At 47.8% G+C, this 23130-nt stretch overlaps 2 protein-coding genes across 6 annotated transcripts; one reads left to right on the top strand and one right to left on the bottom strand.

Moving 5' to 3' along the window:
- Positions 1 to 746: 746 nt before the first annotated feature.
- On the bottom strand, positions 747 to 7394 carry TMED2 (transmembrane p24 trafficking protein 2; the record flags this gene model as incomplete). The annotated part of the gene is given in 5 exon segments (XM_083373835.1): positions 747 to 2405; positions 3233 to 3340; positions 5271 to 5463; positions 7060 to 7283; positions 7286 to 7394. Coding segments are annotated over 5 exon segments (759 nt in total). The 3' UTR covers positions 747 to 2280.
- A 1348-nt stretch (positions 7395 to 8742) lies between these two features.
- Positions 8743 to 23125, top strand: RILPL1 (Rab interacting lysosomal protein like 1). Of its 5 annotated transcripts, none has more exons than XM_083373750.1 (8): positions 8936 to 9438; positions 12325 to 12475; positions 12969 to 13087; positions 13706 to 13924; positions 16809 to 16996; positions 17702 to 17794; positions 19753 to 19840; positions 21614 to 23120. In XM_083373750.1, the coding sequence occupies exons 1-8, from the start codon at positions 9109 to 9111 to the stop codon at positions 21617 to 21619; spliced, it is 1194 nt and encodes a 397-aa protein (XP_083229876.1). In that variant the 5' UTR covers positions 8936 to 9108; the 3' UTR covers positions 21620 to 23120. The 5 variants fall into 5 exon arrangements, with proteins under 5 accessions (XP_083229878.1, XP_083229875.1, XP_083229876.1 ...); XM_083373751.1 differs by having other exon boundaries at positions 8938 to 9438; positions 16809 to 16987; positions 21614 to 23117; XM_083373752.1 differs by lacking the exon at positions 19753 to 19840 and having other exon boundaries at positions 8743 to 9438.
- The last annotated feature ends 5 nt before the right edge of the window (positions 23126 to 23130 follow it).

The following is a 23130-nucleotide window of genomic DNA, read 5'->3' as shown; positions in this document are numbered from 1 at the left end:
CTACTTCTCTCCACCTTGTTAGAAAACTAGGGTGCTTGCGAGCATCTGCCCAGGGTCTTGGGGTGCATGAGAAGACTTCTCGGCCCCTCGGAGAAAGGCCAAATATCGCACAGTCAGAGGAATACTGGGGCAGCTCTTCCCTTATCATGGAAAAATACAGAGTCAAGATTTCTCACAAAAGATTTAATTCTTCTGGGAAGGTAGACCTTTGAATCCCCCCATTTCAGGAAGAGTTTTTCTGTGGGCACATTTCCCTAAAATGACCCTGGCCCTTCTCAACTGATGCCCTTTGCATGAGGTGAGGTGTGAATTCTGTGGGGTGCACTTGTTTAAATACTAAATTAACGAGCTCCATTGACTTCTAATGATGTTTTCAATTTACAAGGCTTTCTTTTAAAGCCGTTTCCCCATCATACAGTCCTCCAGATGTTCCTCTCCCCTGCCCCATTACACGCCTATTTTAAATAATGTGTCCCTTTAAGGCATAAAATAAAACAACAGTGCAAAAAATAATAATGATGATGATGATTGAAAGTGTAAGATAAGCAGCAGGCTCACCAATTTTTTTAAGAAGGTGTTTATTTAATTGAATGTGGCCAAATTTCAAACAATTTTAAATGTACATTTTCTACACTTGAGCTCCACTGATCTCATATGAGGGTTGCCATACAATAGTTGTACTGAGTTGGTGAAGAACCGCTCTTAAAAGTCTCCACCTCTGGCTGAAAAGATTACTGGAACCAGAAAAACTTGTAACGAATTTTAATTAAATTAAATTTGGTACAAAACTCTTTTATGCAGTACTGACAGAATGCCCTCCCCTTCGAAAAGAACCCACTCCCACCCCACTCCCCAAATTATAACCAATATACATCAGTCCAATATACATCAGCCACCACATAATCTTGGACCAGGCCCACCCCAACAGATAGACGTGGCGATTGTTAATTCCATCATCCGGATAAGTAAGAAAGTGTGTGTGGGGGGGGGGGGGGAGAAAAACACAACTCAATTCTATAAAAACCTATGTTGATGCGTGAAGAGAGAACAAGCAGAAAATAGACGATGGCCAAATTTGGAACAACGATGCCTTTCTTGAGAGGCTCCTGTTGTCTGTTTAAGAGTAGGGCAGTGAGGAAAAGCTTGAGAGAAAATTTATGGAATTGCAGTCGGAACTTGAAAATGTGCACCGGTTCAGTGTGCAAATAGCCTCTGGGGAGGATTCAGCAACAGAGGAAAGTGGCGTGGTTGTTTTTCTGCTTCATTTCTCTGGTCAAGGAAAAAGTCATCCCACCTCCGCGGTGGTCATGACCAAGTGGCCCAGGCCGCAAAGCTATACAGAAACCTCCTCCCCCTCTGCTTCCCAAGGTTGAAACTGTGAGTTTGGAAAACACGACCTGTTCCTGCCTTAGAACTGCAGAGAGGACCAGCTCTGGAAGTATCAACACTGAAGGGGAAGTCGTTGGGCATAGCCAAATCCCCAGCTACAAAGCAAAGGCTGTGTGGAAGTGGGTTATCCTCGTTTCTCTAACTTAAATCTCAATGAACAAATGGGTGGAACCACCATAGAGATATTGGGGGTTTTACAGAAGCCACTTAAAGAGTATCCTAACCTACACCCATTCCTAGTTGGTGTATGTTTGAACGGTACAGTACCGCGCTCATTTCTTCTTCGGCATAGTGCTCTTTGGGGGAAGCACTGCTAGGAGTGGGGTACACCGTAACTGTTACCGTAACTGTTCCCCTATAGTGAATGTAGAGAGGAAACCCACAGGTCGAGTGAAGAGAATCTTCCCCACAGGTGTGTAACGTTATTGTGAAAAAGCCTTGCACCATTTCTCCTAGACAAAATGTCAGCAATTTGCTACAAAAAGCCCGAGAAACCAAGAGAGAGAGAGAGAGAGAGAGAGAGAGAGAGAGAGAGAGAGAGAGAGAGAAAGAGAGAGAGAGAGAGAGAGAGAGAGAGAAAGAGAAAGAGAGAGAGAACACAAAAATTAAGACAAGCAAAGGTACTGTTTTCCAACTAATGTCAACTCATTTTGGCTTGTGTGAAACAAAATCTTCCAATCGCAGAAAATAACTCACAGCAGGTATCCCCTCATATATATATATATATAAAAAGAAACCCAGAATTAAGCTAAGAAGACCTTAAACTTAAAAAGTTTTATAGTTCGGGATGCAGGGATAAAGAAAACTACGTGATTTTTGCAACAAAATTGTTTGGTAAAAGAGCAAACAGAGTCTGGGATCACCAGAAATGGGGCTGGGAGCCAGGTTTGATCAAACCACTCTCCGGACTTCAAAAAACCTCTTCAGGTAGTAGATCTGTCCCAGTGTCATGGCAACTAGTACAAGGGCTTCGAAGAACGACCAGAGGACGACTCTGCTATTTGTGTTGTCATTAACTGGTGAAGAAACCAAGAAGAAAATACAAAATTAGCACACGGAAACCACAGAACATCTGAAGAATCCAGAACTACCTAACTACAGGAACCTCACGTTCTTAGCTCACGAACGGAGTCTCTACTCCAGATTTAGGAATCTGCTGGGGGAGGGGGAAGGAAGGGGAGAACCAGCCACGCAGGTGTTTCTAGAAATCTTGCAAAACAAGCCTAGAAATGTGTGGAACACCTAGCTGGTTTCTGCTACCAGTATTTATTAGATTTTTATCCCACTTTCATTACTTTATAAGTTACTCAAGGCAGCAGACCTATCCAATTCTACTTCCTCCTCCCCTTTCCCCAACAACAACAACAAACCTGTGAGGTGGGTTGGGCTGAGTCATCCAGCTGGCTTTCACGGCTAAGGCGGGACCAGAACTTACTCTCTCCTAGTGATTGGCTCAGTCACCCTGTCAACTTTCAGGTCTAGGCAGGACTAGAACTCACCCCCTCCTGGTTTCTGGGCCAGCACTTGAACATTTACATTAAGCTGTCTCTCTTAAATAGCTTGAGGTTTTTGCTGCTGTGGTTAATCAAAACCCACACTCAACACTCCCATTCGCTGCAGCAACCCGGCCTCCTCCCCTCTTTCAGAACACCACTTCTCTCCTGCAGGCACTTGCAAGATCAACTTTCTTCTTCTCCTCTTCTGCCAGCCTGCTCACTCACCCGTGTGGAATGCCGTTGTTGCCAAGGGCGAAGAGATCAATTGTTGGATACAAAAACAGACAGAAAAAAAAAAACACCCCTAGAAAGAAAACAGGACCGCCCAGCAAACAAAGGCGACTTACTCGCTCGATGTACTCTTTCGCGAACTTCCATGTATTCCTGTTCGTGTTTGACGGCTGTCATGGCCACTGCTAATTCGTTAATCATCTCTTCTAGCTTGTTCTGATGAGCTGCGGAGGAATGACACAACCTCACGTTTGCGTCGAAAAGACTAGAATCCAGCTGCAGTTATGAAGCAATCCGACACGTCCACGGCTAGCAAACACACGAGCACAGAACGTCTTAAAATCAAGCCCCCAAACAGGCTAGCTAAGCTTTTCGTTCTAAATCCCATTCCAAACTGTCTATGGTCCAAGGAGGGCAAAACCCTTGTTTATCTCTGTGTTTCAGGCGCTGGCATGGGTTAACAGGCTACGTTCCGTTACCGCAGGAAAGGAGGAGTTTTTCCTAAATAGGAAGAAAATCGATTGCACCGTGAAAGAGGAACCACCAAACTTAAGGCGAAACACATCAAGGCCACGACAGCTCTGTAAGCACAGAGGCACAGGTGCAATTGTTAGTAGAATAGGATTTGCAGGGACTTCAAACATGCCAACACTTCAGAGGTGCGTATTTCACAGTTCAAGGCCGCTTCGGCAGAAAATGTTCCAGTCGTGATCCTTTTCCCTTATCAGGGCACTCAGCCTAGCAAACCGATTAAGGAGCACCACAAAGTAAGTGCAGAATTACGGAGTTTGGAAAGAGGCCTGACTTGCCGTCTCCTCTGAGCTTTTGTGGCAAATCCAGAGCACAAGCAACTGGATGATAGCAGGGAGGCAGCGGTAACAAAAGGGCTGTGCAAAGGGGGAGGGAGGGAGGGAGAGAGAGAGAGAGAGAGAGAGAGAGAGAGAGAGAGAGAGAGAGAGAGAGAGAGAGAGAGAGAGAATAAAAATCACGAAGTGCTTCTTTGGTACAAAAGCACTCGGGCCTTCCCATCCGAGCACGACAATCCCTGGATCACCAATATGTTAGCAAGGAGCTTCTTATCCCACACATAAAGCTCCACAAGGCTGTTAACAGATTAGGAGAAGCAAAACCAGAGGAATTAACAGAATTTCTTCAAAGAAGAACACATACCATCCCAGGTGTCTCCACCACCTAAGGAAAAGCAAAAGAGGTGAGCAGGAGAGAGAGTCAAAAGGACCGACAAGGGGGGAAATTTCAGCACGGCCCTTTCCGACAGACCTAAAAAGGAGTCGCCCACTCTTACGGCTGGCCATCCCATTGGATTAACTACTTCCCCCAAAAGGGAAGTGGGAGCAGCACAGGAAGGGCTCCTTAGGGTTCTCTGAGAATCAAGTACAAATGATACTCTATACACGATGAGGATGTGCTTTGCCTCAGCATGGAACCAAAGGCTTACACCCCATTTTTAAACCACATTTCTCTGATCAAGAGGCAGGAAGTGAGAAAGAAAGAAAGGAAGGCATGGAGCTGGCAACCACAGAACAGTCGGGGAAAGAGGACTGGGAATCTACGAGATAAGAAAGTACTTAGAACTAGAATAGATGAGTAACTAGAAAAATGGGCTATTCAGTCCTATAATCTAGAAAAACAACTCTACCAAGGACTGGTAAGAGATAGGAAAGAGTTGAGACTGCCAAGCATATCCATAGAAACAGCAGTATGAAGGCCACACAAAGAGATAAAGACCCCGTGATGCAAAACCTCAGCCGCTAGTCCAAAGTTTAGAACAATTTTTCAGTCTGGCACCCCTTTCCTACATAGCCATTCATTCTATCTGGTGTTTAGAAGAGACGAAAGTTGACACAGCTAAAATGAAAAGGATGTTTGGAAGGCCGGGCCTGCAGAAAATTCACAAAAATGAAATATAAACAAGATCCACCACATTTCAGGCTGCCAGAAATTTACTCGGAATGTTCAAATCAGAAATCATTTTCCTGGGGGGGGGGGGGGAAATCCCATCACGGTATAAAGAGAAGTCGTGATGCCGTTCTCAGAACATTTCAGTCCCAAAAGAGAACAGAATTGATGAAGCACATAATGTTGGGAGGAGTGAACACAGCAAGTAGACAAATTTGTGGGAGCATCTGGTCTCACCTTCTGTCTCCATGTCTTGTCCCTTAGGAGCTTCCCCAATGTCAATAGTGAACATCACTATCTTGGGAGTCATGGTGGACATTTTGTTGCTGAAGCAGAACTTATACGTCCCGTCCATGTGAGCTGCAAAGGTGTATTTTCCACTGGATTCTCTGTCGCCTTTGTGAATGCCCTTGTTATCAGGGCCTGTGATCTGGAAGTGAGGAGGAAGGCGAATGGTTACGGTTCATCTGCATCCAAACAAATGAAGCTTATTTCTCAAAGTTATGAAACTTACGTAGGAAACATGGCAAGTGTCAAATAAGACAGTCTATATTTCAATAATCTACAAGTAGTCCTCGACTTACAACCACAATGGAGCCCCAATTTCTGTTGTCAAGTGAGACATTTGCTAAACAAGTTTTGCCCCATTTTACGACCTTTCTTGCCACAGTTGTTAAGTGAATCACCACAGTTGATGAATTATTTTATTATTATTATTATTATTATTATTATTATTATTATTATTATTATTATTATTATTATTTCCCCAGTAGCCAACCAGAGGAATATTAGAACAGAATTAACATCAAAACTTTATTATACTCAAGAGACTTAAACAAAAGATCTACAAATAAACAAACCAGCCAAATGATCCCTCCTAACCATGTGTCAGTTTTGTGTCACTTTAACCAGAAAACATTACAACCCTACAACTGTCCTAACTTAATCGGTCAGTGATTTTCCACTCCATTTATTCAATTAAGCACCGATCCAGGTAACTTCAAAGAACAATTATTTACATTTATATATATAAAAAAGTCCAACAAGCTGATACAGGGCCACTGCTATTCTCCAATCTTTTCTAAATACACACACCCAACAAAGCTAACGACAAACGATCCTCCCAGAATTTCTTACCACGTAAAACCAACAGTGCCAACCTCTTTGCTAGAAATTCAAAAGTTCTGCTAAGAAGCAACAAATATGACTTGAAGAATTAGGTGGCTACCCGGTGGCCCTTCATCTCTCTTTCCTCCTCACCCCCAATTACTTCTAACCCGCTTTTGTTACTTCTCTGGCCTTCTGCTCTTCGCCACTACGTCCAGTAATGCCATTAGGAAATACAGGCGTGCGTGTCCTCGACTTACAACGTTTCATTTAACGGTCGTTCTAACTTACAGGCACTGAGAAAGTGACCGGTGGCCAGTTTTCACACGTACAACCGTTGCAGCGTCCCCGTGGTCAGGCGATCAAATTCAGGTGCTTGGCATCTGGCGTGTACTTAAGACGGGTCGCAGCGTCCCGAGGAATCACGCGATCCCCTTTTGCAACCTTCTGACAACCAAAGACCACGGGGAAGCCGGATTCACTTCACCACCATCGTGGCGAGGAAGGCCGCAAAAGGGGACAAAGCTCCCTCGACAACCGTCTCGCTTAGCGACATAAACGTTGGGCTCCCCTTTGGCCGTAAGTCGAGGACTACCTGTTGCCACGGTCTGTGGAGCTTCCCCTTCGCCACAAGCCAGGCGGAGATGATTTCACCCGCTGAAGCAGCCCTGCAAGTCCGCCCCAAGCGTTTCCCGGCGTAGAGCCTCCAGCTGACGAGCTACGCTACCCCGGTCCAGAAAGACAAACCGCCTCGGGACTCCCTTTTCCCCCCTCCTAAACGTGGGGCGAGGCGAAGAAAAGCCCCACCTCCCCGCTAGCCTCCCAGGCGGCCACGGCGCCGAGGCCGTCACTCTGCACGCGCTCAGAGGCGCCCTGGCCTTCCTGCCGCTCGCGCATCCCGGCTTTCCCCCGGACTCGCCTCGACGTCGATGTCGAGGAAGCCGCCTTCGGCCACCTCGAAGATGAGCCCCATCTTGGTGCCGGACGGCACCCGCTCGAGGAAGCACTCCTCGGCGTGCGCGTCGATGCTGACGAAGTAGCCGGCCGCCGGGGCCCAGAGCGCGGCCAGCAGCGCCAGCACGGCCCGCACCGGCGACATGGCGGCGGGGAGCGGGCGAGGCGGGCCACGTGAGGCGACGGAGCCGAGGACGACGCGAGCCGGGCCGCTGCCAACCAGCCAGGAGAACAGGCGGCGACGGAGGGGCGCTTCCGGCCCTGTCCACGCCCCTTCCGGTGCACGGGGCCGCTCCTCATAGGCCCGGGACCAGCCCGCTGCCACGTACAGTCTGGGGGAGGGGAAGGCGGGCCCAGAGGAGGGGAGGCGTACGCTGATTGGAGGAGGCGAGGCGGGCCGGGAGGGGAGGCGGAGGAGAGCTAAGAACGGTGGCCGCGCGAGGCCAAATCGGGAGCGGGAGGAAACGACGCCTGCGATGGCGGCCGGGGAGGGACATTTACCACGCGTTTGAGAAAGGGAGGGAGGTGCTGAGAAACAGCCGCCACTGAATTTGGCGGGGGGGGGGGAGAGATATTTTTGGCGTGCCCCCCCCCATCAAAGGGGTTTTTGCTCTGCTGGAAGACGTAGAGGAGGCGTCTGCGGGTTATCAGGCAGCCTGTTCAACAAGCAGGCGCTTCAGAGGGGATGGACTACAAACCCCATTATCCCCGCCACTCCACCCGGCCACGTCTCTGTGGAGTCTCCCTGTAAACCAGTCCACATGCTGGGGCTCTCTGGGAGTCTGTTGTACTCCAAGCCCCATCGTCCTGGGCTCGGGGGTAGTCTGGATGATGGGAGTTGGAGTCCAGACCGGCATTGTGCTTATTTATTTATTAGGTTGATCTCCCTGGGGAAATAATAACAATAATAATACCACCCTAATGGTAGTGGTGGAATAATGGAGAAGGGTCTCATGCCATCTACAGGTAGTCCTCCTTTAGTGACTGCCTTGTTTAGAGACCGATGCTCAGCATTTCATTGGCCGGATGCAAAACATAACGAACGCCAAAGGCCTCCGGTATATTACAGCTAGTCCTCGAGGTATGACTACAGCTGAACCCCAAAATTACGTTGTTAAGTGAAAAATGTGTTCAGCCTCATTTTGTGACTTTTCTTGTTGTTAAGTGAATCGCTGCTGTTGATAAGCTAGTAACCCGGTGGTTAAGTGAATCTGGCTTCCCCATTGACTTTGCTTGTTGGAAGGGGATCATCGATCGTGTGACTCTGGGACATTTGCAATCGTCATAAATGCGAGTCAGTTTATTTATTTATTTTAATTCCATTTATATCCCGCCCTTCTCCGAAGACTCAGGGCGGCTTACAAGCTTAGCAGTAGCCTTCATTCTATGTATATGCCTGCTTATTAGGGCTTTCACACACACCCCAAGCGGCATTATTACAAAGTCAGCTTAATTGCCCCCAACAATTTACACTCAGAGGCAAGCCTCTGAGTGTAAATCACGTGGCCACGGGGATGCCGCAACCTTCGTAAGTGTGAAAAATGATCTCGAGTCACTTTTTGAGGTGCCACTGTAACTTCGAACGCTCCCTAAAGGGACCGTTGCAAGTCGAGGACTGCCTGTGTTTCCTTCCCTTTCGCCTCCGGCTAAAGCCAAGCGGAAGGGTCCTTCCTTCATCCCAGCTTGGGCGGGAGGGGGAGGCTCTGCCTTCGCCGCCAGGCGCGATGCTGGCCGTGGGAACGCTCAGTCCCGCGTCTTGCCCGGAGCATCCCTCCTCGCCTCCGCCCGGCTGCGCTGCGCTCCGCCTCCCCTGGCCGGGATACCCAGCCCAGCTCTCCCTCGGAGGAGGAGGAGGAGGAGGAGGCCGGCTCAGACGGGAGGAGGGGTCTGGGCAAGCCGGGGTCGAGCCGCCCGTCAACGGAGCGCGGCCTCCGGGTTGCCTCCCTTCCCTTGCCTTGGATTGCGCTGCGCTGCCTGGGCTCGCCGCGGGCGAAGGAGGCGGCCGGGGGCGTCTATGAAGGAGCCCCGGCCGGGCTGCCGGATGGAGGGCGGCGCGGGGGGCGCGGGCGGCTCGGCGCTGGAGAAGAGCGCGGCCGAGCTGACGGTGATGGACGTCTACGACATCGCCTCGCTGGTGGGCCAGGAGTTCGAGCGGCTGATCGACCAGCACGGCTGCGAGGCCATCGGGCGGCTGATGCCCAGGGTGGTGCGCGTGCTGGAGATCCTGGAGGTGCTGGTCAGCCGCGACCACATCAGCCCCGAGGTGGAGGAGCTGCGCCTGGAGCTGGACCGGCTCCGCCTGGAGCGCCTCGACCGGCTGGAGAAGGAGAGGAAGCACCAGAAGGTCGGACGGGGCCCCGGGGGACGGCGGGGGGCGGAGGGTGGGGAAGGGAAAAGAGAGAGGGAAGGGGGGAGGAGGAGAGGAAGAGGCAGAAGGGGAAAGGAGAGCGCAGAAAGAAGGATGGAGAGACAAAAAAAGAGAGGGGAAAGGGGGGATGGAAAGAAAAGAGGGAGAGAAAAAGAAGGGAGGGGAGGAGGGGAAAGGAGGGATGGAAGGAAAAGAGAGAAAGGAAGAGGCGAGGAAAAAAGTGGGAGAAAAAGAAGGGAAGGGAGGAGGGGAAAGGAGGGATGGAAGGAAAAAATGGAGGGGAGGAATGGGGAAAGGGTGGGACGGAGCGAAGAAGGAAGGAGAGGAAGAGGAGAGAAAAGATGGAAGGAAGGGAAGAGGGACCTGGAAAGAAGAGAGGAAGGGGAGGAAAGAAGAAGAGGAATAAAAAAAGAGAGAAAGAAGAAAGAAAGAGAGAAAGGCTGCAATGCATAGGTAGCTAAGGCCTCTCCCTGCTCAGAATGACACCATTTGGGCCCAGTTAGATCCGTTCCATCCTGAACTGGGTTCCCCTGAGTTTCCGCGTCAGACGCAGCTGTGATTTGTCGGCTAAGCCACCCCTGTACCCAGCATTGTCAGAACAGGGGCTCCCCGCAGCCACCTCCCAAGGATCCTGAAAGGGCGGGGATGCTCCTTGTTGTCCTTGGAAACCATTCCCAACATCCTGGTGTACCGTGTGGTCCAGCCATCCTCCAGCGAAGAAACCAAGAAAGAAGATTTGGCTAGATAAATTTAAAAAAAATCAGGAGGAGCTCAGGAGCACGGTTTTCCAACTGGAACGTTTTTTAATAAAAGGTGGATGCTTTGATGAGCTGCAAACTGAACCCTAAATTGCAAATAAAATGCACCAATCGAGGCCAAAAAGAGGGTTGTAGTGTCACAATCATACTGGAGGTGACAAGGGAAAATGGCTACAGAGGAGGCACAGAGATCTCTGGAGTAGAAAAGTTACTGGTGCTTAAAAAATAATAATTAAAAATTAAAAAAAGGGCGTGCCAAATTCAGATGAAGCTGAAAGTCGGCTTGACTAAGAGTTGCTCTCCAAACCACATAAATGATGAACAAAGATTTAGAGGCATTTAACCGGCATTCCTATAGCACAGCCCTTCGGATGCTTGAAAATTCCATTCTTAAATGTGCCAGAGCTGGTCTTACAAACTTGACAGGTTTCTAGTTTGCCTTTAAGTTGAGTTACATCTTAAGGGGACCCCCAAACCGGATGGAGAAGATAAAAACAATTTTATTTGAGAAAGGATTGAAAAAGAACTGAGAAAGGATTGAAAAAGAGCAGAAAGGGCTGGCTATTTTGGTAGCCGTTCTCCAGTGTGTACTTGACTGTCCCGGAAGAGTTACACCGAGATCTGACATCAACTTCTAATTTGGGGGGAGAGGGGGCTGGAATCAACAACTCCAGAAGAGATCACGGGCTTTTGAATCACTCCTCTTGTCCTCTGCCTGGGATACATTTATCGTGTAACAAATCTTGGGCTGTTTCCTCTTTGCAAGTAATAAAATGTATTCCTTTAGATTTCCAAGCTCCTAGAAGTCAGGATTTGGGCAGATTTCCAGGCTCAGCTTCTGAATTTTAATGGGCCCTGCGTTTGCAACCCTTGCCAATTTAACAGAACAGAGTAACAAAGAGTTGGAAGGGACCTGGGAGGTCCTCTAGTCCAACCCCTTACTCACGCAGGAGACCCTATACCGTTTCAGGCAAATGGCTGTCCAGTCTTTCTCCTCTTCTTAATTTGGAGATCTTCCTTTTATTAACTGCGTGACACGGCTTTGTCTGGAGCTGTTGTTGTGTGGGAGCCTGAGAGAAGGACCGCGGGATCAGTGATGGCGGTTCAGCTAGCGAGGGACGTGCGGATTGTGGGAACGGAGCCAATGCAATCAGGAGAGGAATCGAAGGGATTCGAAATGTGCCAGGCTTTTTCCCAGCTTGCATGTCGCTTCCAGGCTGGGTGTGGGGGAGGAGGAGGAGGAAGAGAAGGAAGGAAAGCAGAAAGAGGAGGATGAGAAGAAAGGGGGGAGGAGAGAAGAGAAGGAAGGAAGGAGGGGGGGAGGAGGAGGATGAGAAGGGAGGAGGAGGAAGGGAGGAGGAGAAGGAGCAGGGAAGAGAAGGAAGGAAAGGGGAGAAGTCTGGTGGGAGAGGGAGAGAGGCACACACACACACACACACACACACACACACACACACACACACCCCGTCTTTCATGTGGACTTCTTCCTTGCCAAGGAAGTGGAAAAATAGATTCCGTAGCAATTCTGCACATGCGGCAAGGACATCAACTCAGGAAGTTAGGAAAGGGGGGGGAGGGAAAAATTGTTGTGGGAGGGTTCCTCACGGGGTTCCCCCCCCCCTCCAAATCAGAGGAAAGAGGAGGAGGAAAATGACGGAAATGCATGGAGATAGTCCTCGACTTACGATCAAAACTGGCCCCTGAATTCCCACTGCTAAGCAAGGCAGTTGTTATTGGAGACGGAGAAGCCTAGAAATCAAAAATCTAGATTTCTCAATTTCAGAGATTTTTCCCTCGTAGTTTTTTTTTAAAAAAAAAGAAACACAAGAACATCCGAGCATCCCATACAACCTGTGAGGATGTCACACTGGGATGATGACCCTCTGCAAAGGAGGAACGTAATTCAGCTCATTTGTATAAGGGCTTTGTTGGCTCTTCTGGTTGGGGGTTCCTGGCCCAGGTCTGAAAGTGGGGCTCACTGGTCTCCTCCTCCAACCTATGGCTGGGGCAGAGACCACCGCCGTGGGGGGATGGGGGGCAAGACCTTGAAAAGGCTGCTTCTCCACTTGCCGAAGCTGATAGGCTGCGATTGGCCATCCTGCAGGAGCTGGAACTGGTGGAGGATGTTTGGCGAGGGGAAGCCCAGGATCTCCTCACCCAGATTGCCCAGCTTCAAGAGGAGAACAAGCAGCTGATGACGAACCTCACCAACAAGGACGTGAACTTCTCGGAGGAAGAATTCCAGAAACACGAAGGCAAGTGTTGAGGAAAAGCGGGGAGAGATTCCTGAGCATGCCTTGAGTGCGTTGGACCAAAAGCGGTCGAAATGCCTTTGCAGAATTCAGGGGTGGCCAGAGGCAAGAGGGAGAACTTCATTTCAGGTGGAGGTGCCCCCCCATTGGGCTTCGACAGGTGGTCCTTGACTTACGGCCGGTTGCCTAGCAACCGTTCAAAGTCACGACTTTGGGTTTTAATGTTTGGGTTTTAATTTTTTGGGTTTTAATGTTTGGTTTTAATTTTTTTTCTGTTTTAACTGTATACGGATAGACCTATTTTGATGACTGTGAGCGCCCAGATGGGCAGCCAATAAATTTTATAAATAAGTTCAAACAGCTGGCCCTGCCCTCTTATGTCATGTGACCACATTTTACAAGGGCTCCGTTGCTTCAGGAGGGTCAATGACGAAGGCGATTCGTTTATTATTATCGTCTGTTGTTTTTTTCAACAACAACAACAACAACACATCAGGGATGTCAGAAAGAGAGAGGCAAGTGATGAAGAAGCTGAAGGAAGTGGTCGACAAGCAACGGGATGAAATCCGGGCGAAGGACAGAGAACTGGGACTTAAAAATGAAGACGTAGAAGCAGTGAGTATTTTTTTTTTATCCCCCTTCTCCAGGAATTGCCAAGCGCTTTCTTTTCTTTTCTTTTCTTTTCTTTTCTTTTCTTTTCTTTTCTTTGAAACCAGAGAACAGAATCCTAGACTTGAATTCAAGAAATAAAGCCTCCATGTTGAGATGGAGAATGTCTGGGTGTACCAAATATCATAATCCTGAAAACAAGCCTATTTCATTATTTTTTCCTTCCTTCCTTCCTTCCTTCCTTCCTTCCTTCCTTCCTTCCTTCCTTCCTTCCTCCCTTCCCTTCCCTTCCCTTCCCTTCCCTTCCCTTCCCTTCCTCCCTTCCCTCTGTTCATGTCTCAACCTGGCCATCTTTAAGACTTGTGGGCTTCTTGATTAGACACGAAATGAAATCCGTCTTTATTTTACAAAGCATCTCCTTAACGGAAAATGCGTTACCGAATACCCGTAGCTTTCTTCATTCTCATCCGCAGTGGGGAATCCATCTTGCCCCCTAACCTTTCCCCACAATTACTTCAACCGGCGGTTCTCTTCTCCAAATAAAAAAAAGAGACTTCTGGGCACCTGGGAGTGACGGGGCCTTTTCAAGGGTGTCCCTCCGCCTCCCCTTTTTCTTCTCGATAGCTCCAGCAGCAGCAAAACAGGTTGATGAAGATAAACCACGATCTGCGCCACCGGATTACCGTGGTGGAAGCTCAGGGGAAGGCGTTGATTGAGCAGAAAGTGGAGCTGGAAGCTTATTTGCAAACCAAAGAGCACGAGATGACGGCCCTGAGAGGGGAGCTGGGAAAACTGAGGGAGAAACTGCAAGGGGAAGCGGGTCACAATGGAGAAGAAGCACAGGTAGGTGGAGAATTTGGGTAGGTTTTTTTAAAAAAATTGCTTGCAGAGTTTGGTTCTGAGTTCATAAAGTGAAGTTGCCTTAAATCTTGTCTGTTCCGAGACGAGAGGACTTCAATTCCCAGAATTCCCCAGCCAGCGTTCTTAAACTTGCCCAGCTTGAGAAACTGACTTAAAGCATTAGTTAAATTAACCCACTGAGTTCCCGCAACCATAGAGAAGCCAGAGCCTGGAGAATTCTGGGAGTTGAAGTCCACATGTCTTTTACAAGTCTAATGTTGGGAAATGCTGATCTGGAGGCACGCAACTGAGCGATTTTCTCGTAAACCATCAACAGGATTTCTGTGATTTTCTTGCAAACCATCATCTTCTTAGCTACTGCTTGTATTCAACGCTGGGATCTCCTGGTGGTCTCCCATCCAAGTAGATTTTGCTTAGCTTTTTTTTTTAAAAAAAATCAGCCAAGGGACGATTCATGCCATGCCCAGGAACTGACGAGCCTTAACTACGAATAACTTTACTAACATATCCTACTTCCCTCCCGTTTTCTCATCTCAGCAAAACCAGAAAGATCTGGGTTCGAAGTTCCCCACTCAGCCCAAGGTAATCTTTGGCCCCATTTATCCCGGAGAGTGGCAGACAATTTCCCTCTTTCAATTTGTTTTTGTTCCTTTTATCGCTTGGAGCAAGGGGCCGAAGGGAGGCAGGATTTATTTTAAGATCACCCTTGGCTGCCTTTCAGCGAATTAAGCTGAACGAGGCTTCATGGCCAGGATCGTTTTAGTTCTGCTGCCCGCCCACCAGCCTGTTCGCAAGGCGGCTTTAATTTTTAACTGCCTGAGCTCATTTGATAGGGATGAACTGCCACACTCCCAGCCTTCCTGGTTTAACTCCGGAAGCTCAGAGGTTTGCTGTGATCATAAATATACGGGAAGTCCTCGATTTAATGACCAGAACTGAATTTCCGTTGCTAAAGAAGGCGGTTGTTCAGTGAGATGCACCTGATTTTATGACCTTTTTTGCCATGGTTATTAAGTGAACCGCTGCGGGTCTTGAAGTGAACCAGGCAGTTGTTAAGCAATTGCGGTTTCCCCATTGACTTGGCTTGTCAGAAGCTGGCTAGGAATCGTCGCAAATGGAGATCACGTGACCCGAGGATGCTGCAAACATTGTTAATAAATGCTGGTTGTCGACCAGCCGAGTTTTCATCACATGACCGGGTGGAGGTTGTGACGGTCAAAAGGGTGAGGACCGGTTGTAAGTCACTGTTTTCAGCGCCGTTGCAACTTTGAACAGTTGCAAAATAAATTGCCGCAAGTTGAGGACTACTTATAGGTCAGATGTGGAGGGAAAAAAAAACTTAAATATTGCCGGAGACAAGGCTGGATTGTTTTTCAAATGCAAAAAGATCCACTTCTCTCGATTGTTTCTTAAGACAGATTTTGTCAACGAAAATACCCACCTGCAGATTTGATTTTTTTTTCAACCAAATTGATAGAGTTTTTTTACTTTCCCTGTTTTTGTGGCCTTGGAGACACACCTGGACTGTCTTTCTTTTTCCCCTGTAAGGATTCCAACTGTGAAAAAAAAATGATGTTCGAGAGGATTTATCATGAGGACTAGGGACCTGGTTTTTAAAACAAGCCAAGGCAAAACAAGACTTTGTAGTTATCCCGGGGCCTAAAATATTGGATCCGGTGAAAACAGAAAAAATGCTTTGTCCAGACTTGAGGCGGTTCATTCTTGCCAGCGGTCAAGATGTGCGTTTGTGGAGATTGCTGGAGGTGCCAAGTACGTTGAGTCCTAGTGTGTTTTTCGGCAGCAACACAAACTCACAACTGCTTCTTTTATTTTGTTATCTGGAAAAGGCTCCCATTCTTGGGGTTTAATGAGATCACTCGCTTTGCCAAGAAGGCACAATTGTTCCTTTTGTTGATTGGGCAGTTGGTGTTATGATGATGAGGCTGTGCGAAACCACTAAAATATATCTATAGAAGAAATACAGATCTCTAAAAAATATATACAAACAACTGGATTTGTCATCTCAAAGGATTAATTGCCATGTTTTTGACTTAGGAGACAGGGTTTAGCAAAACAAAGGGAGACGCATTTCAGATGGAGAGGTGGAAATAATCTATTTCTGTTCTTCCATCTTTCCATTTCTTTGCTTCCCCCCCCCCCTTTTTTTCATTTTTCCTCCGGCAAAATCCAGAACGGATCCTTCTTAAATTGGAATAAGTATAGTCTTATTTCTTCCAGTCAGCTGTTCATAGTCAATGACAGCCTCTAGCTGATTTTGTTTGGGGCCCGCGGATTTAAAACAAAGCCAGGCCTGATTGGCATCTGGATAGGGGACCACCCAGAGATGTCGCAGGGCTGTCGATTCAGTCAGGAGATTGGGCAAAATATTCCTGGGAGAGACTGCAAGGCCACAAACACCAAATAACCATGTTCATCCACCAATAATTAACAAATTCAATTATAGGTAGTCCTCATTTCGCAACCACAATTGTGACCAGCCACTTATTCGTTAAGTGAAGTGGCTGCTAAGTGAAACCCCGACTGTGCTTCTGATCTTCCTTCAGCTTTCCTTCGCCTTGCTGAACTGCAAAGGCTGTCAGTGCAAAGACTGTTCTGAAAGTTAACTTTTTCATCAATGTGAGTCCCTGTAAAGGGTCGTAAAACGAGGCAGTCTCTAAAAGAGGACGGGCTGTCATTGTTCATTCGTTTGCCAGGGGCGGATTGCTTGATTATTATTAACCCTGTGCGTTTATCATTTTACACTTTGGAATTGAGCTGGGCCACAGAAAACGTTATCCTTCTTCTGGCCGCGTGTCCCAAGGACCTCTAAACTAGCCTTAACACCAAGCCCTCTTTGGCCTTACAGCCGGAAGAAGCCAACCACCCCGAGGAATTCCTCTCGGATGCGGAGAAGACGGCCCTGGATCTGAAAGACCCCAACCGGCCCAGATTCACTCTACAGGAGCTCCGAGATGTTTTGCATGAGAGGAACGAGCTGAAGTCAAAAGTTTTCCTGCTTCAAGAGGAGCTTCTGTATTACAAGAGGTGCCCTGGGTGTGTGGGTGTGTGTGTGTGTTTCTCCCTTTCCCAGCCCGATCCTGGAGCGACACGAGCTTGTTCTCAATAAGATTTGGGTGTGGGTGTGGGTGTGCGCGCACGTGTTCTGGTTGTCAACCTGACCTACGTTTTGGGGGTGGTGTGGTCTAGTGGAAACTTGCTCAAATTGGAAGAGGTGAAATGAAAAGAGGAGGGATGATACTCTGGAACAGGGATTTTCAACCGTGGCAACTTTAAGATGGGTGGACTTCAAATCCCAGAATTCACTAGCCAGGAAGGGGAATTCTGGGAGATGAAGTCCACCCTTCTTAAGCATGCTGGCTGGGGAATTCTGGGAGTCAAAGTCCACCTGTCTCAAGCATGCTGGCTGGGGAATTCTGGGAGACGAAATCCACCCGTCTGAGAGCTGCCAAGATTGAGGAACACTCATCTAGATTTAGACTCCAGATTTGCTTTTAAATGAACTGGAACCAACGTTAGATCAACCAGTCAAGAGAAAAGCTTGCCCACCCTGAATTAGGAAAACAGGCAAGAAATAGCCCTGGCCAATTCACTTTTATTCCTGTCCTCCTTCCAAAATCTCAGTTCTCCATTTCTTCCTTGATGAGATTTCAAAGGCTCCAAGTGTGGGACTCTGGGCAGCAGACGGGGTAAATATTCCTTAATATTGTGTTGTGTTTTTTTCCCCTCCTGCTTTTAAAGCGATGAACTGGATGAAGAAACACGATCTACGCAGTCCCCAGCCATCCTTAATTCCAAACCGTTGACTCAGCAAGAATCCGGCATCAAACGGCTGTAAGTAGAATTTGTGGGATTTTTCTGGGCTGGCCTTTTTAAATTGAGGCGGACAGGTCGTTATGTTCAAGATGCCCTTTGGAATACTGGATGATGCTTCAAAAACAGCCTGTCGTTTTTGGATGTATTTCCATATTGTTGCCAATTTTTCCATCTTTCTCGAAGAAGATTAAGATTTGGGTTTGGGTTTTTTTTTAAATTGATTTCTTGAAACCTGCGGTGGTTTTGGCTCACTCCTGGTCTGTTAAGACTGCAGCGATTATACCCAATATCCATATCCAGGTATCCCGCCTTTGAGCCACCTACAAGCCAAAATGCAATTTTCCTTTCTTTTTTCCGGAGAAACTGCTTCTCTCCCCCCCACCCCAGGATGTTAAAATTTCAACCTGCCTGGGTAAACACAGGTCCATCATCTGACAAAAATAAAAAAATAAAGATAAATAAAACGTAAAAAGAATTTAAAAACAATGAAAAAGAAAGCCAAAAAGCGCCCCCCCAACAAACTCAAAAGAGCAGATTCTACGGACTGCTGGGTCTTTTTCTGCTGTCAGTTTTGTTTCTAAAATAATTGACCGTGCAGGAGGAATAAGACGGTCACCCCTGAACAAATTGGACAGATAACGCTCAAAGGCAGCTAGATCTTCCCTTCCCCTGTTGCAGGGAACGCTTCCATCATGAATTGCAAATCAAAAGCTTCATCTCCTGCCAACGAAGGCTGCAAGAGAGAAGATTTGCTTGGGTTTGCTTTTAAATGCTGCTCTCCGCCCAGCTTCTCTGCTTTGCTGGCTTCATGGCAAAACAGGATTGTCTCCTTTGAGCTTTCAAAGCCAGAAAGGGTGAGAAATATCTTGTGGCTTGTAGGCGACGCGCGACGCGCAACCAGCCCAGTGGCGTCACTTCACGGCAGCCTGCCGGGCGAGCACAATGCGAGCAGCTGTGCGTGTTGTTTTCCCAGCTCTAAGAATAGCCGCTGAACTGGGAAAGATTTCAAAGCAGCCTTTTGTGCCGGAGTTGAAAACAAAAGTAAACTTTGCTGATTTCAGCTTTGTCCTTAAGTCGAGACCCGCAACTGGGTCTGCAGACCGCAGACGGCCGGCTGGCTAACTTTGGGGGCTATTTTTTATTTTTTTTAAAAAAAACCATTTTGTTCCTTTCTGCAACGGCATTACAGATAGTCCTCGGCTTACGGCGGCAATTCTGCCCCACGTCGGTTAAAGTGAGTTTGGCCCCGTTTTACCTCCCTCCCTCGCCACACTCGTTCAGGGGATCCCTGCAGTTGTGAAGTTAAGTCAGCCGGTTGTTGAGTGGAATTTGCTAGTCAGAAGATCGCCAAAGGGAGGGTGGGGAACACCGCAACCGTCATAAATAGGAACCAGTTGCCAAGCCATCGTGGATTTTTGATCATGTGACCGTTGGGGATGCTGCCATGGTTTTAGGTGTGAAAAACAGCCGTGCGTTGCTTTTTTTTCTGTGCTGTTGTAACTCTGGTCGCTAAGCGAATTGTCGTTAAGTCGGGGACTACCTGTATTTTTCCCCACCACAGAGGAAACACTGCCCGGATCGCAGGAAAGGTCTTAATAGGGATGTAGACTCTTTCTGGGCCAACAAGCCACGATGGGTCAATGTGGTTTCTCTAATTCCAACCTCGGTAACTTGAAGATGGGTGGACTGCAACTCCCAGAATTCTGGCTGGGGAATTCTGGGCGTTGCACTCCACCCGTTCAAGTTACCGAGGCTGAGAAACCCCTGAACCATAATTCACTGGGCTTGCAAGCTAAGCCATGAAACCTGGTTTCTATTGTTTTGCACAACCAAGGCAAAACTCTTTGCAAGAACCCAATTCTCTCTGAAGACGGTTTCTTCGGCTGCCTCTTTTCCTTTGCTGTTTTTGAACATCCTAATTATTCCTTTCTTTCTCCAACACTCTGATCTCCTCTGTCTGTTCCTTTCCTAACCAGGATCTTTACCGCTGTTATGCCCATGGTTGCTGCCGGATTGATCCCGGACGATCCCACATTGCAGCCAATCAGAAGACTTATGTCTCTTGTAGGGACTCTGGATTTTGAATTTTTTTTCCGCTTCGTTTCGTTTCGATCCCTTTTCCCGCATTCGATGGCATTCGTGTGGCCTCTTTTTTTTTTTGCATGACCTGTTGCTGCCTCACCCCCTCCCCTCCTCTAACTACCATTGGCTGATTGTGGGATCATAGACCCCTGACCCCCAAACAAGAAAAACGGGGGAGGGGGGCTAAGAACGACGTGCCCGACGTGGCCCCTGCTGAAATGTTTTCCACTGCACTTTTATCTCAGTTGCAACAACCTGTGAGCTCAAGATAATAACATGCCAGATTTTGACCCATCCTTCCGTCCCCTTGGCTGTCCACGAATTGCCCTGGCCGTTCAGGCTCCTGGACTTACGACCATTAGTGACCGTTCAGATACAACGGTGCTGGGGGGGAAAAATATTTACGACTGAACCTCACACTTACGACCAACACAGCATCCCTGCAGTCAGGCGATTGCAACTGGCATGCATTTACGACCATCCCAGGGATCACGTGACTGGCTGTTTGTCACCTTCCCAGCTTCCGGCAAGCAAAAACAATGGCAGACCCGGCAAGGGATGGTCGCAAACGGCGATCACCTGACTTGATTAACAACCAATGCCAAAAGGTCATAGAATTGGACGCAGGTCACATTTCTTAAGTGACCGCACCGCTTAGGGATGAATTCTCTGGTTCCCAATTCATAATTCAAGGACTATCTGGGTCGGCCTTTCCAGCCCCGTTGATATTATCGGATTCTGCTTGTCAGTGAGAAGGGTTGTTTTTTTTCTCAGCAGTTTGAACGTTTATAAACCTTCCACAATTTTTAAAACACCTTTAAACCTTCTGTGACATGACGGGATATTTGGCCAATGACCCGGAGCCCTTCCGTGTTGTTCTTCCTTTAGACCAGCTCCTCTAATATGCCAGCATATTAATTCTTCCTGTGGATTAATGCCGCTTTTCAATCCCGCCTACTTACAGACTGTGGCTCTGTTTTTACTTTTAATTGCCTGCCTGAATTAGCAGCCGACAGGATGCGTTGTGCGGTACTAATCAACAGCTGATGCATTGAGGTGGTATTCCCCCTTCCAAGCAGCGCCATTAAGCAAGCGGCCGTCAAGTCAAAACTTTGGCTGCGTTGGGAGGATTCTTAAGGGTTTTAGACAACCACGTTGTCGTTTGTTATAGGGTAACGCCATTTCAATAAGAACATTGGAAAAAACAGAAATCACCATCTCTGTCTCTATATCATCTGGAGAGAAAAAACAACTTTCTTTTATTAGGATATTTAAGAGAATAAACATTAGTCTATGCTTTCGTCTCTCTCGTCCAGTTTTTCCCAACCAGACGTTTGTGGGTTTTAAGATGTGTGGAATTTAGCTCCCAGAATTCCCCAGTTAGGAAAGCATTCTTAAGATGTCTGGATTTCAACTCCCAGAATTCCCCAGCCAGTATCTTAGGATGTCTGGACTTCGACTCCCAATATCCCCTAGTCAGTTTTGGGAGTTGAAGCCCACCAATCTTAAAGTTGCTATACCGGCTGGGGGATTCTGGGAGTTGAAGCCCACCCATCTTAAGGTTGCTATGCTGCCAGTCACTAAATGAACAGTTGCAATGCAAGGGCCACCTGTTCAAGAGTTTTCTACCAGGTCTGCAGGCTCCCCCCCCCCCACAGTCAGGTTAACGAGCTTGCTGTAACCCTACCAGCCCATACACCGTCCCAGGATGTCTCTAGTTTTTAACCCACATGTTGTTTTCTTCTTTGGGGCCAGATTTAGCTTCTTCTCCCGCGACAAGAGACGCCTGCAAGCTACCCAGCGCAACACCTCCTTCCACGGCTCTTTCGGCGAGTGGGCAGACCGGAACAAAGACGATGTCTACACCGAACAAGGTTTAGAAGCTCTGCAGCACCTGTGACCCGAACCCAGAAGCTTCATTTGTACCAATGCGCCAAACGCAGAAACACGGAGGGCCTGGTGTGGCAAATGGCGCCCATCCACCCACCCGACTTCCAGGTCTTGCAGTGTTGTCAGCACGGGGTGAGGGAAAGGATGCATTAAACCAGAATCTGCGTGCCAGATTCTTCCTGCAAGCAACAGAATCCCAGTCTGGGTTTGGGAAGCCAATTGCAGTGATCCTGCAGCCCGGCCCCGCAAATCCCCCTTCTCTCTCTGGATGAGATCAAAGCTGCCTTGATAATGTTTAATTGGCCTGAATTTGGTGCATGGTGGACGATCGCTTAGCGCCGTAATTAGAAATACGAACACTGAGGAGCGACAGGAAATTATGAAAGCGGGTTTGTTCCCCAAACCTCAGAAGAAGAAAAAAAAGTGGTGGTTTTTTTTTCAGACTTGGCAACTTTAAAAGGTGTGGATGATTTCAACTCCCAGAATTCCCCAGCCAGCAGGAAATGCTCAGGACGGTTCTAATCCCATCCAAACAGCCCCTTTTGAATTTGAGATGCTTTGCACACTTCACTTTAACCCTTTACTGATTATCCCCGTCCTCTGCATTCTCTTAATACAATTATCTGGGAAGGTTTAGGACAGGGGTGTCCAACTTTGGCAACTTTTAAGATCTGCGGACTTCAACTCCCAGAATTCCCCAGCCAGGAATTATGGGAGTTGAAGACCACAAGTCTTAAAATTACCACATTTGGAGAGCCCCGGAGTAGGGTAACAGCAACCATACCACCACAGGATATGCAAAGAGATTCTTAATTTTTATTCAAGATTCAGGGTGTTACATAGTTAAAGGCAATAAACAAGGTTTGGCTGGGACTACTAGAGAGAACAATATCAAACTGTAGAACTCTTTTTAATATGCTAAATAAACTATTTCTGAATTAACAAGAGGCCTCCGGGTGATTTCACTGACTCGTAAACAGTGTTTGGTTGCAGTCCCTCAAATCCCATATGCACCATTCAACCCTACCTCACTTTTTAGGGTAACGGCTACTGGCGGAATTAAGGCCTTACATTAATCCAGACCTTTTCAAGAATTAAAGGGAGTGGGACAGGGGTGGGGATCCTAAACCAGCTCTCTCCTTTTTGGCATTTCAAATACATCGGGAGATAATGTCATTGTTGGGGATTTGGGATCCATCGTCCAGCAGATCCTGGAATAAGTCACGTACACAACTACCAAGGGATGGGAGACCTTGGTACAATCTTTACTCTTCTCCAGCTGGGAAGTTGCCGTTCCCACCCACAAATGTCTCTGCTGATCCAGACAACCATCCGGCTTCTCTTGGAAGTGAGGTCTACGCTTCTGACGATCTCCTTCAAAC

Source organism: Vipera ursinii, assembly GCF_947247035.1.
Source record: "Vipera ursinii genome assembly, chromosome: 14".
In the NCBI taxonomy this organism is placed as follows: domain Eukaryota; kingdom Metazoa; phylum Chordata; class Lepidosauria; order Squamata; family Viperidae; genus Vipera; species Vipera ursinii.
The sequence above is the reverse complement of the archived record's forward strand: the minus strand, read 5'-3'. Positions and strand labels throughout refer to the sequence as shown.